Source organism: Peromyscus maniculatus, chromosome 2 (assembly GCF_049852395.1).
Source record: "Peromyscus maniculatus bairdii isolate BWxNUB_F1_BW_parent chromosome 2, HU_Pman_BW_mat_3.1, whole genome shotgun sequence".
NCBI classification, from domain to species: Eukaryota; Metazoa; Chordata; class Mammalia; order Rodentia; family Cricetidae; genus Peromyscus; species Peromyscus maniculatus.
In genome coordinates, this window is record NC_134853.1 from 108666683 (window position 1) to 108683666 (window position 16984).

General features: G+C 42.3%; 1 protein-coding gene across 2 annotated transcripts in view; it reads right to left on the bottom strand.

The window, feature by feature from the left end:
• Mllt3 (MLLT3 super elongation complex subunit) overlaps positions 1-16984 on the bottom strand; it is a 281881-nt gene that overhangs the window by 59391 nt on the left and 205506 nt on the right. For both annotated transcript variants that reach the window (XM_006975966.4, XM_076564484.1), the window contains exon 5: positions 12619-13329. In XM_006975966.4, the coding sequence (XP_006976028.3) occupies positions 12619-13329 (711 nt within the window). The remainder of the gene's footprint in view (positions 1-12618; positions 13330-16984) is intronic.

Genomic DNA, 16984 nt, shown 5'->3' on the forward strand with positions numbered 1-16984 from the left:
CTCCCACAGTACAGTAGCTGGAGCACCGGCCATCACATCCAAGTTCCAGCTGCAAGTATGAAGACTCCATTTACTCTAGAGGACTATGATGTTCTCTGTGTGTTTTCATAATAAACAGCATGAAGACTTTTGACTTGCCAAATACTTAAATGTATCATCATCTGTTTTACCTAGGGATTTTTCATTATTCTGGTTGGTAATTTCCCAGACAGTCAGAGATGACCAGCACAGAGTCTACCAGAATGTTCACCAGTCAGCTGTGTCATATCCACCTAGGTTTACACCTCAACCTCAGTTAGTCATGACAAGAGATGTTCCAGAGAAGTTCTATTGAGGATAAGAAACAACAGATATGCACCTTCAAGGTAGGTGCATGGGTTGAGGTTAACAACAACTGACCAGCTTGGGTTTTAAGGCAGTGTGTGTGGACCTACTCTTTGAAAGTAACAGCCTATTAGGGACCACTGTCAAATATTCAATGTGGCCACACCCTGGTGAGGCGACTCAGTGGGTACAGTGCCAACAGCATGGTGATGAAGGACCAGATCCTAGGGTTACTGTTCTGTAGCCCAAGGAAATGAACTTGGCCTCCAGCCCTCCTCTGCAAAACTCAAGTGTGAGAGACTTCCAGAGTCACTCCGGTCTGAAAACCCTGTGGCTAAATCACATGTTGTGCAGAGACGTCATGTATGGTTTCTAAGCTTGACCATAAACCTTCACACCAAAAAACACTTTTTCATCTTTACAATTCCTAACAAGAGTAAAGAAACCACAGAGCTCTGAGCAAGTCTACAGTCTGAGGAGAGCAGACACAGGTTGGACGGGATACACCCCATCTCTGTCAACCCTCTGCATTTGGAGGTCAACTATGAAATCCCTTGATTCTATTACACAAAACGAGAGCTGTGGGTGGCTCACCTCTAGAGGAGGGCAAGAGGCGAGAGGTCTCCGAGAGTCTCTCAACAGTGGGGGCGGCAACAGTTAGCATGCCAGTGTGGCTGGATATTGACTTAAGAGTATCAGAAAACTAGCAGTTACAAACCATACCATGGGGCTGGCAAGATGGCTCAGCAGGTCGAAATGCTCGCGTGCAGGTCTGACTGCCTGAGTTTAATCCCTAGATCCCAAGAGCCACCAGGAGGAAACTGACTCCCTAGAGTTATCCTCTGGCCTCTGGTGTGTACCAGGAGGGAACTGATTCCCTAGAGTTATCCTCTGGCCTCCGGTGTGTACCAGGAGGGAACTGACTCCCTAGAGTTATCCTCTGGCCTCCGGTGTGTACCAGGAGGGAACTGACTCCCTCGAGTTATCCTCTGGCCTCTGGTGTGTACCAGGAAGGAGCTGACTCCCTAGAGTTATCCTCTGGCCTCCACAGTGTATCGGAGAATGTAGGTACCTGCACTCACACCTGTGCACACACATAAAAAATAAATTAATATATGTATTTTTTTTTAAAGTTTAGGGCTCAGCAGGTTAAAACACTTGCTACCAAGTCTGACTGACAGCTTAACTTTAACCCTAGGGATCCACATGGTATAGGGATAAAACCAACTCTCAAGGGGTATCTCTGACCACCACCACCCCACACACACCAAGGAATGATATGAAGGAATGCACACTCACACGTGTACGTGCGTGCGTGCGTACGTGCGTGCGTGCTCACACATACAAAGTGTGACTAAAAAACCCTACTGCAATCTCTGGAACAAGTATGGAGTTCGCTTTTAATTAAAACAATGCTGAAAAAACAATGGAGAAGAGGAAGGAAGCTGGAAATGCAGTGAGCACTTCATATCCTGAAAGTGTGTCAGGTCACTCTGAGTGGGGTTTGCCAGACTCAATAAAACCAGAACCGTTTCAGAAAGATTCTTCTTTGATTCCCAATTAAAGCTTGGGCTGGGCCAATGGAAAACAATAATTTTATAAGCACATGCAGGGCTGTGAAGATGGCTATCAGTGAAGTTCTTGCTATGCAAGTGTGAGGACCGGAGTCCATTCCCCAGCGTCCCCAGTGAAGGCCGGGAATGGCAGTGCATCTCTGTCAACCCAGCACTGGGGAGACACAGGCAGGAGGATCCCTGGGCCTCTTCTGGCCAGCCAGTCTAGCCAAATGGGCAAGCTCCAGATTCAGTGAAAGACCCCATCGCCAAAAGTAAGGTGGTGAGTGGTTGAGAAGACACTCAATATCAACCTCCTGCTTCCCCGTGTACCACACCCCCAATATACACATGTGCACATATGCACACACATAAATACATACAGAAACCTCGGAACGTGTGGTCATGGATTACCTAACTACCAGGTTTCTGCAGTGCCTTTGCCTTTGTCCCACTTCTGCTAGGCCTTCACAGACTACAACCCACAAAATTACCAAGCAGTATGTCTTTGCAAATGACATATTTTTGCTTGAACTAATTAATACCTAAATGACAGCCTGCATCTATAAGCTATAATCTCACAGGGTAAGTATTATCACTAAAAATCTATATTTTATAGGTCTCTATAAATAAACTGAAGCTGTCCGTCTTTTGACCCCGGGAGTATTGTTCTTGGATCACACACACACACCATGGACCACTCTTCCTAAGGCAGAGCTAGCGGTCAGGCATGGCTATGCTTCAGAACTAGGGTACCCTTCTTCAGGTCCTTCCTGTGTACAACTTTAGGTCACACAGAACAGCGGACAGGAGTCTCGCACTGACAGAGCATGAAGAACCTAATAAGACAGTACATTGATGAACAAGTTCCCTAGGTCAGACTCCTCGGTTTTGCTCCTTAGAAATGATGCAGATGCTTACGAAGCACCAATGTCTTAGAAATCATCTCAATTCTCCCTGCACTCCTTTTCAGATCCAAGCTCTCATACACTGCGGCTGCATCCTCTTTCTTACCTTCTCACCAGAGCTCAGCACCAGCCGACCAAAGGAAGCCAGAAAGAGGAAAGTTAAACCACATTTTTTAGTGAGGCTATGGAGATGGCTCAGTGATCAAGGCGCTTGCCTCACAAGCCTGACAAGGTGAGTTCACACCACAGAACCCATGTGGAAGGAAAGAACCCATCCCGAGACTGTCCTTTGAACTAAGCACATGCACTAAAAATAAATTAAAATACAAAAACATTCGTAAGTGCCTCAGGGTCTTCCTTTCAGTGAAGGCAACATACACCGTCAACACAGATCAATTTTTTTTTCATATTGTTTCCACTTTTTCAAGCTCTACAGATCTCACCCATACCTTCATCCCACGGATTCATACTTACTTAAAAGAACATGTTAAATTCTAGTTGTGTACCATTTGTACAGTCGAACATGGCACTGCATAAAGAAGTGAAATCACTTGTATTTTAACTATGACCAAACATCTATAAACAGAAATATTACAATAAAACATGTTCAAAAGAAAATGTTTTCCATAACACAAAATGATGGGGAGGGAAGGGGAACTATGAAGGAGGGAGGGGAGGAGGGCAGTGGGGAGAAAAAAAAAAACAGAAATGGAATATAGGAGAAAGGGGACCAGTGGGAAGAGAAGCAAGGGTTGGTAATGGAGAGGCATACATGAGCAAAGTACAATGTAAAAGATACATATATCAAAATGTCATAATGAGGCCCATTACTTTGTATTCAAACATATATACACATATATATGTATATTTAAAATAGGGAGGGAAAAAACTTTATTTAAAACATTAAAAAACAAACAAACAAACAAACAAAAAGCCCTCAAAGGCTGTGGAGATGCTGGGTGAGTAAGGCGCTTGCTGTGCTGGAGATCTGCGTCGGAAGCCCAGCACTCATGTAAAGACAGGAGGGCAGAAGACATCTGCAGCCCAGTGCTGGGGAGGCAGGCACGAGGGTCCCGGGAGCTCACCAGTCAGTCTGTCCAGCTGACTCAGTCAGTGAGCTCCAGGCTCAGTGAAGAGACTGTCTCCAAAAGTAAGGTGGGGAGCAAACAGAAAGACACCTGATGTCAGCCTACACACACCACGCACACACAGCATGTGCACCCCCCCCACACACACACAGACATACAGACACACACAATGACTCACTCCTAGGGTGGTTTGTGAGACTCAAAAACAAATAAAGGACATTTAAAGCTGAGTTGGTAAAGTGCTGGCCTACCAAATGTGAAGCTCTGGCTTTAATCCCAGCACAGCACACACTCGCACGGCAGCACCAAAATCTAAGAACTTGGCAAGAGGATGAGAGGCTCAAAGTTATCTTTGGCACTACAGAGCTCAATGCCAGTCCAGGAGGAGGAGGAGGATGGGGATGATGATGATGATGATGATGATGGTGATGATGATGATGGTGGTGATGGGAGAATCTCATAGTAAAGCAAGGATCTACAGATTTAATTTCTAAGAAATGGCACTGTGATTCTAAGTACTGATGTCCTCGCTAGGGCCTCTACTCTCCTCCTTGATTGGTCAGGTAAGTACGGACAATACACAAGGGCCCTACGCACAAACTTACTTCTTGTGACTAAGGAAGACAAGGAACTTTCCTTTTCTGTGTCACACACTGTATTTCTTCCTGCCCCAAGCCTCCTCATACACAAACATCCCCCCCCCCATTTTGTGTGTTTTCACAGGCAAACATATTGTCTCCAAACACTTAAGTGAACGCTGATCCATTTTCTCCTGCCGAACCGAAGAACCTTTGACTTCTTCCGGAGCAGTTCATTGTGCTGTCACCTTTAGTGACCTAAAGAAGCCCCGCAAGGGTGATTTTTCTTTGTGGACCATGACACAGCCTTCAAAGTTTACAGTCATAAGTTGTTGCCCACTGAGAACAATTTCTCAAACTTGTTTAAACAATTACACAGACAGGGAAGGTAACCACTCTCTCCCTAACACCTAACGTGAAGAATGCACAGCCTTTCTTTACTCTGAATAACCTATAATGAGATAAACTTACAGAATAGAAGAGTCCAAAAGGAGCCTCTCAACTGGAGGGCACCATTTGTTATTTGGTGGCACCTTCTGGGAAGGCTTGATATTGCAACTTAGCTCTGTGGAACATAAACTCCCAAGGAAACACAAGTGGGACCTATTTGTGAGCAAGGGATTGAGTCCTAAGACACTTTATAATGATGTGCAATCCACAGTTGCAAGAGGGTTCTCGGTGAGTATCTGTAAGAAGAGTTAGCAGTTCCTGCCTCTGCTTCTCTGCCTCTGCCACCCGATTAGAGGGATTAAGTATATGTGTGTATCGCCACACATGGCCAGTTTCCACAACCTTTAAACATGCCAAACTTGGGGGAGTTTCTTAATCTCTGAGCTGCCACCTTTTCATCTATAAAATGATGGCAATCATGACATTTAATTCACAGAACTGTGCTGAGAACTTAGCAAGGCAATTAGCATGGGAATCACTCCGGAGAAGTCCAACTGTACCTTTGTGACATTCCTGTGGACAGCTAGCTCTGCAGAGACTGTGCTGTGTCTAAAGATGAGATAGAGCACGATTACACCGAAAATAAAATGTGAAACACTGCCCTGCACAGGTGATGCAATCCTCGAGATCTAGAATTCACTGGAAGAGATGACAGACCAACGTATGTGGGTGAAAGCTCTCAGCTTTGGCAACTGTTGGTGGTGGCCAACTGTATGGCAGCCCTTTGACTGTTTACAACCTTCGTACCTCCAGGACTTTTAAGAATGACTTCATTTAAAGGTAAGATATCACACCGAGTGTAACCTACATTGAAACAAGGATGGTATGTCTCGAGCTGTTTGTTTCTTTTTAATCATCTTTTTTTTTTTTTAAGGTGCTGGAGAGACAGCTCAGTATTGAGAGCACTTGCTGTTCTTGCGGAGGACCTGGGCTAGTTCCCAGCAACCACAAAGCTATTTACTAATGTCTGTAACTCCAACTCAGGGTATCCAACTCCCTCTTCTGGCCTCTGTGGACAGTAGACATATACATACATGCCAACAATCACATACATGAGATAAAAAATAAATTTAAGAAATCATTTTCTTAGCTACTTCTCACCCTTATCTGCCTCTCTCTTTTTAAAATCAGGTATATGGGTGAATCAATGGCAACGTGGTTGGCTGGAGGACATCATCCTCAATCTGATCCCTTCCAACCAGAAAACAAAAAGCCCGTGAAGAACAGCAGGTGAAGATGTCCATTCACAGCACAGAGTTCACTTTCATCCAATTGCTTAAAGAATTTCTACACTGAGCTAAATTGACCAAGGGTAAGAAAGAACTGTAGCCCCTTCAGGTAATTTCACCTTCAGTTATAAAACACAGAACATAGGAGCCCAGAATGAGAGGCTCCCCCCCTGGAGTGAGGCAGCCCCTAATGAATGGCCTCTCCAGCTGGAGCTCCCCAAACATAGCCTTTACAGCTCCTGCATGTGCAGGAATTACAAGTCATTAAAAAGCCACTTTGAAAGCACAATAAAGACCTTCTTCTCTGCTGCAATGCCCTTCCACCACATAAAAACCTAAGGCCAGGCCTTCAGCAGCAGGACGTTTACTGCCAGCCCCAGACAGTTTAAGGAGGGCAATGAACAGGGTGGGGCCCGAGGAAATGAGGTACAAACAAAAGAGGGGATGTGGACTTTCTTTCTGCCTCCCTTCTTTTCCTTTTCCAAAGACACTCCTGCTGCTGTGGTTTGAAGTACTGACCCACTGTCCACTGGGGGTGGGGAAGAGTGGCCAGGGGGAGGGAAAGCTACCATATGCTGAGATTTTCTTTCTCTCCCTCAAGATTTCTATCCAAGAAAACACTTTGGTCAGCCAAATCCATCAGAAGATGTGGCTTAAGTCTTACTCTCACACTACAATTGGAAAGATGTAATGTGTGCATCCGCCAGAAAAGATGATGGAACTCTGACCATGACCTGCACATTAGGATCGAATCTCTACAGGGCAAGTAGGAGGCACAAAGGCCGAAGACGAGGGAACCATCACCGTAACCGTACCCAGTCATGAAGACGAGGGGACCATCACCGTAACTGTACCCAGTCATGAACAGCCATCTCAAAATTTGATTTATTGTGTTTCCTCCCTTTCTGCTATGAATACAAAACTTTGCCCCCTCCCACAATCAATCAATCGATTCCATAGGCTTCCTTTAAAACAATTATATGAAAAGCAAATGGAAGCAAGACACTAAGAAATTACAGAAGGTGTGAAGTATTTTTATTATCCATTAAAGTACTGCTGCTTAATAAAAACCACAGTTATAAATACTTGTGGATAATGATATACCCGGACTCTGACCCTTCTCGGCTGCTGTTCCTAACAGTCTCCAGCAGGAACAGGCGCTTGTGAGTCAGTGAGGCCCAAGCATCCCTATGCAGCACCAGAAGTCAACTCTCCACCCAGAACTGACTTCCTTGAAGCAGTGGTTCTCAACCTTCCTAACAGTGGGACCCTTTAATACAGTGCCTCGGGCTGTGCTCACCCCCTCAACCATAAATTATTTTCATTGCTACTTCATAACTATAATTTGTGTTACTGTTATGAATCCTAATGTAAATATTTTTGGAGATAGAGGTTTGCCAAAGGGGCTGCAACTCACAGATTCAGAACCACAGTCTAATGCAAGTGACCAAGGTTCCTCAATGTAGTCTCAATAAAACATCCCCTTAACAAATTTTTCATTTTTGATCACTCTCTATGAGTCAGGACTCTTCTCTCTACTCTCTTCTCCGCCTATCCAAATTCCTCTGCAGGGAAAGTTATTGATGAACTTTTGTGTGATTAAAATTAGGTTTCTCTGAAAATGAAAATTTACCCAAAGAATCACAAACATTCAAAAAGAACTCCTTTGGTTATGTTAATGGAACTCAATGATGAATCATTTCTTGAGAAGTTCTCTTTTAACAGTGAAAGAAAAGGAGGGAGGGAGGGAGGGACGGAGGGAGGGAGGGAGAGGAAGGAAGGAAGGAAGGAAGGAAGGAAGGAAGGAAGGAAGGAAGGAAGGAAGGAAGGAAGGAAGGAAAAAAGGAAGGAAAAAAGGAAGGAAAAAAGGAAGGAAAAAAGGAAGGAAAAAAGGAAGGAAAAAAGGAAGGAAAAAAGGAAGGAAAAAAGGAAGGAAAAAAGGAAGGAAGGAAGAGTTCAATGTCCTGGGTGGAATAATCTCTTTGATCACATTTAATACAAAGCTAAAAGATCCTGTGAAATTGTGTCTTAACTTTTATATAAAACCATTCTTTGACCTGTATTTTCCCCATGACCATGTAGCATGTGCAAATCAGGAGCAATGCCATCTCTGTACTACCGCAAGACAAAATGACATGTGCCAATTAACACTCCACCCCCACCATCACCATGTAAGGCCACACTTCTGAAAACGGAAGAATTCTGTAGTCTTGAAGACCGTAACATTTCTTTTCCAGCCAAAGGTTAAAGTTTCTCAGAAGCCAGGTTACACACAGCAGTAGCTAACTTTTTTTTCCTGGTTGATATGTCAATAGCTTTATTTGGGCTGACTTAATTTTCATAAGACTCACACAGCCCAGATCAGACTAGAACCTCTGAACACTACTGCCCAGAATCCTGACCTGACAGCACTAGGACACACAGACGTCTATCAGCAACAGCTGGCAGACTTCCCATCACCTATCTCCTCATCACCCTCCAATAAACCAGAGGCCTCTGAAAAACATGCCACAAAGCTCTGCATGCCACAAAGATATGGATACTGACCTGGCTTCCCTCTTCTTATATACAAGATATATATGCAAATCTGACCCAAAAGACTTGTATAAATCAACAAGCTGGGTTCCCTAATCCTTCCTGATAGAACAGATTCTTAACATTTTGTTTCTATTACACACACACATATTAGCTAGGAATGATAACTCCTGCCTGTAATCCCTGCACTTAGGAAGCCGCCAATGCAGGAGGATTATTTTGAGTTTGAGGCCAGCCTGGACTAAAAGGTGAGTTCCAGACAAGCCTGGGCTATACAATGAGAACCTATCTCAAACAAAGAAATAAACAACCCAAGTCTAACTTGGTTATGGAAAAGCTTCTTTAGAATAAAAAGTCTATTCTGAAGTCAGGTCTGGTGGTGCACACCTTTAATCCCAGCACTTGGGAGGCTAAGGTAGGTGGAGCTCTGAGTTCAAGGCCAGCCTGGTCCACAGAGCTAGTTCCAGGCTACAGCCAGGGCTACACAGAGAATCCCTGCCTCAAACAACAAGTCTATACTGAGACAAGATGTCTTTACAGACATACCAGGTGTATAATTGTCTCTCCAGCCTTCTTTTTAGTTGTTGTTGTGGTGTGTTGTATAAATGTCCAGGTATGTTTGTGGATAGATGTGGAGACCAGAGGTCAACACTGAGTGTCTTCCTCACTCTCCACTTTTTAAATAAAATTTAAAAATTATAATTACAGCATGCTCTTCTTCCCCTTTCCTACCTCCACCCACTTCCTTATTCCTCTTGCTCTCTCTTGAAACCGTGGCCTCCTTTTCTTTACTTCTTATGTTAAACATACACACACACCTAAATATAGAACTTGCTCAGTTCGTGTCTGTTTTCAGGGCTGGCCACTTGGTATTTATCGGACAACCAATTAGGCTTTTCCCTGAGGAAGATGGTTCTCCCTCTCTCAGCATTCCTCAGTTGCCTCTAGTTCTTTGTCTATGGGTAGGGCCCCAAGAGATTTTCCCCTTCCAGATTTTCATGTCTATTGGTGGTGCACTTTTCAGGTCTTGTTCACCTTTTTTTCCCGAAACACTAGCTTTTATTGAACCTGGAGCTCACCTCTTTGGCTACACAGGCTGGCCAGCAAACTCCGGGGATCCATTTATCTTACACCTTACCCTCCATGGGCTATAGATGTGTCCTGCCATACCTAGATTTTTACATGGGCACTACAGATAAAACCTCAGGTCCTCATGCTGGTGGAATAAGCACTTTGAAGACTAACCCTCTCCTCAGATTATTTCACAGCTTTCTTAATTCTTAAACTCTTCTCACATATACATTTTTTTTCTCGTTTCCAGAGTCTATGATGTCTACTTGTTCTTTCTAAAATTACTTACTACCCCATCCTCACAAATGAACACAATCAAGTAACAAAACTTGACAGGACCCTGGAAAAACCAGGCCATCAAATGACCCATACTCAGGGGCCAACCAGTTCACCCCCAAGACAATAGGAACTATGCTCCTGAAGTTGAGAGTGATGCTCTGGGACCTGGGACAACATCCCAGTTCCTGTGGTGCTGTCTGTCTTGAACACAGGTGAAATGGCAGGTATGAGACAATCTGGATGGCTGTCTTTACTGCTGAATGAGATGAATCCCAGTTCTCCCTGAGGCTTTGCTAAGGAAAAAGTCTCTTGAATTCATGACTTAAACGATTAAACCAAACGCAATAAAATAAAAGCATTTAGTACCAAAAGACTTATAAGGAAAGCACAATTGTTGGGCTTTATACCTAAACAACACGCAAAAGTTTTTAGATGCTTTCTCTGCCATGCTACATAGAGCACATGGCAGAAATTCCTTGTAATCACTGGTTCTACACCTCCAATAATTCTAAAAATGTACTATCCACTGTACATAATTAACAATTCTAACTCTTGGCTTTCAAAGGACTTTCAAGGTATCCATTTGGATGACCATACCAAGATGAATAAGACTTTAATGAAAAGAAAGGCATGTTTTATAAACCATGCATAAAGAGGAAAGAACAAGGAACGAACAAAAGAAGAGACAGAAATGCCCAGGGAGGAAGCCCATGTGTGCCAAACTCATGAGAAAGATCGATAGTGCCTTACAAATGCCATTTGGTCTCGTCACAAATCAGCATTTTAAAAAGGGGCCTTTGAAAGTTTTGATCATTGAAGAAATACATTCTTTCTAAAATAAAATTTCCATAAACCATCACTTACTCATACTAATTACAATGTATTCTGGTTTTTCAAATGTTGGTGATGACATGCTAAGTTGATCTCATAGTTTATCAGTGACTCACAACCCAACTCTGAGAGCCTTCTTTCTACAAGAGTCATAACATTTCAGTACATAGAGAAAGTTGCCAAACTCTACTCTTGACATATTAATCACACACTGAGAGTATTTTCAGGGTGATCTGAAACAAAAACTAAATACAAAAAAAAAGTAGTATCTGCATTAAGAATAAGTTTCCAACTAAGAGGAGAGGCTCAGAGCAAACAAGGAAAAAGAAATACTTGGGCGAGCAGAAAGAACAGCTCATTCCACTCATTTTTATTTCACAAGCTTTAAGTGTTTAGTCTTTCCCCAGCACTGAACAAACCACCCTGTCTGCAGCATTTTGTGTGACACATGCTTCTAACCTAACCTTTGAAGAGAAGTGTGGATCAGCCCTACAGAATATGAGGAGGAGATATCCCTGGACCAGTGAGGATTGGTACTGGCCACTTCTCCTGACACTGGCTGGCTTGCTATACAGAACAGTGCAAACCCAGGTCAGGCAGGGAAAGGCCTCCTGTCCTTTGCCAGTATTGAAATAAGGGACATCCATGGGACATCATAGGACAGAAAGAAAAGTATTCTAAAATTGTCAGTGACCTTTGGTGACCATGGTCACTGCTGACAGCCAAAAAAAGGAGGGTGCCGGGCCTAATGGTCACGGACACATAACTGAAAAGACCAGCTTAGAGAATCCAGAGAGGTGAAAGGATGGAACCTCATGGCGAGTGATAGTTAGTCTTGAAAACAGAATCAAATGCCGTCCAACAGTTCCATCACTAGATGAGCAAGATACAGCTAGGAGGTTAAAGCAGATAACTGCAAAATCCCTGCATCCAACTCTGCAAATCTGTAACCAGAAGCTTAAATCACAATAGCAAACAACTGGGGTATTAGATGGTCAGATGCTTTTTCAGGCATCTGGAAGATAATCCTGCCCACCAGCAAACACACAGCAGATCATGCAATCCCTCTTTCCCAGTCAGTGGCTACCCCATGAAGAAAAAAACAGTTTGATTTTCAAATTGAAAACAGTTTACAGGTACATATGCAGATCAAAGTTTCAATATGCATAGAATACAGTTTTAACAAAGCTTCACTTAATGCTGTTACAAAATCCGAGCACTGGGGCTGGGGGCTGGCTTAGGAGGAGAGTGCTTGCTTGTTATGCAAGGCAAGTCCCGGCACCATACAGAAAAACCAGTAAACTGTAACCAATTCCCCGTTCATTCCTTTTTTTAATCTTTAAAAATTACTTCATTATAACAACCACAGTTGTACAGTGTTTCTTAGGTTTCTCTTTGAACTTGACTTTCCATTCTATTCAAGCTTGAGTGCTTGAATACAATTTCTCTAAGTCAGCAGTCACTACAGAGCACTGTAACAACGCTTCCAAAGGCACCGAATCTTTATGTTGCTACTCAAATAACCTTTTATTGCACTATGGAATATATTTCTCCCTCCATTCACAACTTCAATCACAGCCTAAAAAACTCCACAGAGTCCTCAGTGATTCCACCTCCTTCTTCCCGTGAGTGAAGGAAATTCACTTTAAGGCTACCGCCCTTCCTCTTTTCTATAGGGACAGCATCCATGTTCTCTCATTTCTTACCATGAAGCTGTCTGAAATAAAACCCGAGAATGGCTAAAGGGAATAGGGGGACACCAGGCTACTCACGTCAGACTTCGAGGACATATTCTCCTCCACGTCTGAGTCGTTGGGATCCACAATATCATCAAACGGCGGCAACGTCGACTTCTTCTTCTCGGACGTCTCACTCTCAATTTTGACCTTTCCCATCTTGACATGAGGCTTATCTTTTATCTGTTTTTTGTCAGCAGAACAAGTGAGTATCAGTGGTGGTGCACTAGAAAAACTTTTAAATAAAGCCTCTGAACTACTCTTTTTCCTTTTTTTGGCCGAGAGTTCTTCAGAATCGGAAATGGGGGGCCTTTTACTGGGAGCCTTCTTATCCTGCTGTCCACTGGTGATGGTGAGTAAGTTACTGTCTGCTTTTGGCTCTTTTGACATGGGTTTAGGTTCCTTGAAGGCCATTTTAGGAACTATTTTTTCTTCTTTCAGTGGCTTGTTTTCTTTGGGTTTCTTGGAGGAGTCTTTGGAAGATTTGTTGTGATCCCTGGAAGGTTCTTTGAAGGCACTTTTATGTTCTCTGGAGTCTTTAGAAGGTTTTTCCTTGTGCTCCTTCATTAATTTGTGAGGCTTTGAAAAACTGGTACTACTGCTGCTGCTGCTGCTGCTGCTACTGCTGCTGCTGCTGCTGCTACTACTGCTGCTGCTGCTGCTGCTGCTGCTACTGCTGCTGCTGCTGCTGCTGCTGCTACTGCTGCTGCTGCTGCTGCTGCTGGTATGAATGCTCCTGTTAGGGTCCTGCAATCAGGAGAAGAAAATCAAACTCTCAAAAACAAAATAGTAATGAAGAATGTGAAGCAGCGGTTCTCAACTTTCTTAACGCTGCAACCCTTTAACGCAATTTCCCACGTTGTGGGGACCTCAACCATAAAATTATTTCATTGCTATTTCATAACTGTAATTTTGCTACTGTTATGAATCATGTAAATGTAAATATCTGACATGCAGGATATCTGATAACTCAACCCCCAAGGTGGTCTTGACCCATAGGTTGAGAACCACTGGTCTAAAGTCAACTTCTGTGAGTTGCAACTATATAAAATGTCCCTGTTTTGCTTTCAATCAATCCTCAAAATACCCCAAATATTTTAACTGCAGTTCCACAGGTGGGAATAATGCATGTAAGAAACATGTAAGAAAGTTACTATGATCAAGAATTTAATGAGACGAGCTATCTCCTCAACCATTGGAAGGATAAATTTACAACACTGATATTAAACAAATGCTAACAATATGCTTGTTCTAGAAGGTACAAAAATGGATAGCACATGGCCCCACTATAAACAGCTCCGGCGTACCTAGCTATGATTGATGGGTATTGAAAGCACCACCTACAAAGCCCTGTAACACTGAAAGGAGGGGGCTATTCAGTTGAGCTGAGAGCATGGAGAAAAGAATAAATCCTAATTCTAAAGACATCAACCTATGAACAAGCAGCACAAGCAGACTGCTGCTACTAGAAACAGAAGAGTGGATGGCACTGGCTGACTAGAGTAAACTAAAAGAAGGAGCAAACCAGACTGCAAATGAATAGAAGCATCTAGCTACAGCACAAGATTGAGACAGAAGCAGAAAAGTCATCAGGGAAACACAATGAAGCCAGGATACATGAAATCCCAAACATCTCTACCATTTATGCCCATCACAAAGCCACCAAAAGAAAGAATCCTTAATGTGAGCTAAAACTTTTTTTAAGTCAAATTTTCAACAATTGAAGAATATCTTTCCCTCACTAAGGACGAGAAAAAGAAAAGCAGAAAGCAGTGGAGCACATCTAACACCTTACCTGTCCAATGGACAGAATCTTCAGCGACTACTACTGTACAATCCTGAGAAGGAGGTAGCTATTCATATCTTATTTTAAATGTGACCAATTTTCCTACTCACCACAACACCTCAAAACATAGAACCTGACCTGGAGAGATGGCTCAGAAGTTAGAAGCACTAGCTGTGCTTCCAGAGGTCCTGAGTTCAATTCCCAGCAGCCACATGGTGGCTCACAACATCCAGCCCTAGAAGATCTGATGTCTTCTTCTGGCCTCCACAGACACTGCATGCACATGGTGCAAAGCCACACATTCAGGTAAAACATCCACACACAAAAAATAAAGTTTAAGACAGACATACCCAAGCACACGTTTCTACATAAAATCTCTACATTATCTATTTAGGAACAAAATCTAAGTCTATACTTAACATATTTGTGAGTCTTTACTATTAATAGCAAAAATAAGAAACAATAGGAGATCCAGGGCATGCAAAAATCCACATCAACACTAAAAGAACAGTTCTAATCACTTCAACCTCCTACTGGAACCAGAGACAAATTCCAGTCAGGATTTCCATCTTCAGGGTCCTTCTCTTTCATGTCTCACTTACTCACTCACTTAAGCCCAATGCCGTATAACCCATCTGATAGTCCTTAAACATCCAGCATGGCACAAGAAAGAGAATGTATGTAGAGTCTTTCAACAAGATGAGCAATTTCTTATTTACTGCTTCTGCAGGAGGAGAGGGGTGGGTATATATGTCCACTGATAGACATCAGAAAGCAACGCCCTACGTGAAGATCTCTGTTCTATGCCAGTGGGAATATGTATTTTTGTTTCCTACAAAAATCACCTGCCCTCTACGTATAGCAAAATAGCTCAAATTATTTCTTTTCTGAAATGAGCATCTGGTTTCAAAATTACAAAATGGATAAAGTTACTAAGCAAAGACTTGTTTTTATGCTTCAAACTAGCTAGATAATTCTTTACAAAGCATTTTAACCTAAGACTTTAAAACATGCTACTAAATATAGAATTCATATTACTGAAACTACATTATTTAATAAATTCTATTACAGGACATTTCCTGGCATGTTAAGCAATACTATGAATAATTAAAATAACATATAATGGACAAACTAAATTAAGGAAGAACATTTTCAAATCTAATATCCTTGAGATTTTTTTAATTGGTTTGTTGACTCACTAACTTTTGGCAATTGACAATCAGTTCTCTATGTCTACACCAAAGCATTGCTACTAAACATTCAATCTATATGGAATATTACACATATTTTAATAAATATAACATTTTAAACTATCAACATACTTCTAATGTTACACATTAAAAACCAATAAGCATCAGGAAGTGGGGGACTTCTACGGGGAAACTTAAATTATTTATTAATAATATCTGTAGAATACACAAGAATTCTTAATAAAGAACACAGTGGTGGGTCAGAGAGAGATCTCAGCAGGAAAAGGTGTTTGCTGTCAAGTCTAACTAACAACCTGCATTTGATCCCCAGGACCAACCAACATGGTGGAAGGACAAAAACAGACATACACCAGTTGTCCTCTGACCTCCACAGGAGGTACACACGTGTGCATGCACATGTATGCACACTTGAGCACACATGCACACACACACACACACACACACACACACACACACACACACACGGAAAAAAATATAAATTGAAAAACAAAGTACTCAGTGATATTAGATACAAATTTTTATCTTATAGTTTATGTTCTTGTCTTAGTCATGTGCATATATAATAAGAAATTCAGAAATGCATTTTTTATAACTTGAGCTATTTAGTGCCCACTTTATCTACGCCAACAAGCAAATGGCTTCATCACTATTCTCCCTTTATCATTACCACCTCACAAAGCTTTCTTGGGTGTGGCAGCAATGGCCAGCAGTCTTAACACTCAAGAAGGAAGGGCAAGTATATCTCTGAGTTCAAAGCCAGCCTGGTCTTCATCCATTCTACAAGTTCAAGGCCAGCCAGGGATATATAGTGAAACCCTGTTTTGAAAAAAAAAATCAAATGAGGACTGGGAAGATGGCTCTGTGGTTAAGCGCAGATGTTGCCCTTGCAGAGGACCAGAGATCAATTCCCAGCACCCACACGGCAGCTCACAACCATTCCTCACTCCAGTTCTATGGGACCTTACCCCCTCTTCTGGTTTCCACAGGCCTGCATGCTCATGGTGTGCATACATACATACATGCAGGCAAAACACTCAAACAAATCTAAAAAAAATAAATCCTATAATTATTTCTAAAAGCTTTCTTTGAGCAAAGAAGTCAAATCTCAGACAAATACTTTCCATAATAATGTCCATGACAAAATTCAGAAAGTAACAAAAAGTGGAGAGGGAGGTCTCTGTCATACACAGAGAGGTATTTTTTTTAGCTACGGCTGGTAGCAAATGACAGCTTAAATACATGCCGCCAGACTCTACACATCATAAATATAAAGTGGCAGCTTAGACACATAAACATCCAACTGCCACTGACACAGAATAAAAGCTGGTCTAACTCATATATATTGAATCTAGGCAGTAGGTTTTTAAAAACTATTTCTGAATCATTAACCTCAACATTAAATGCT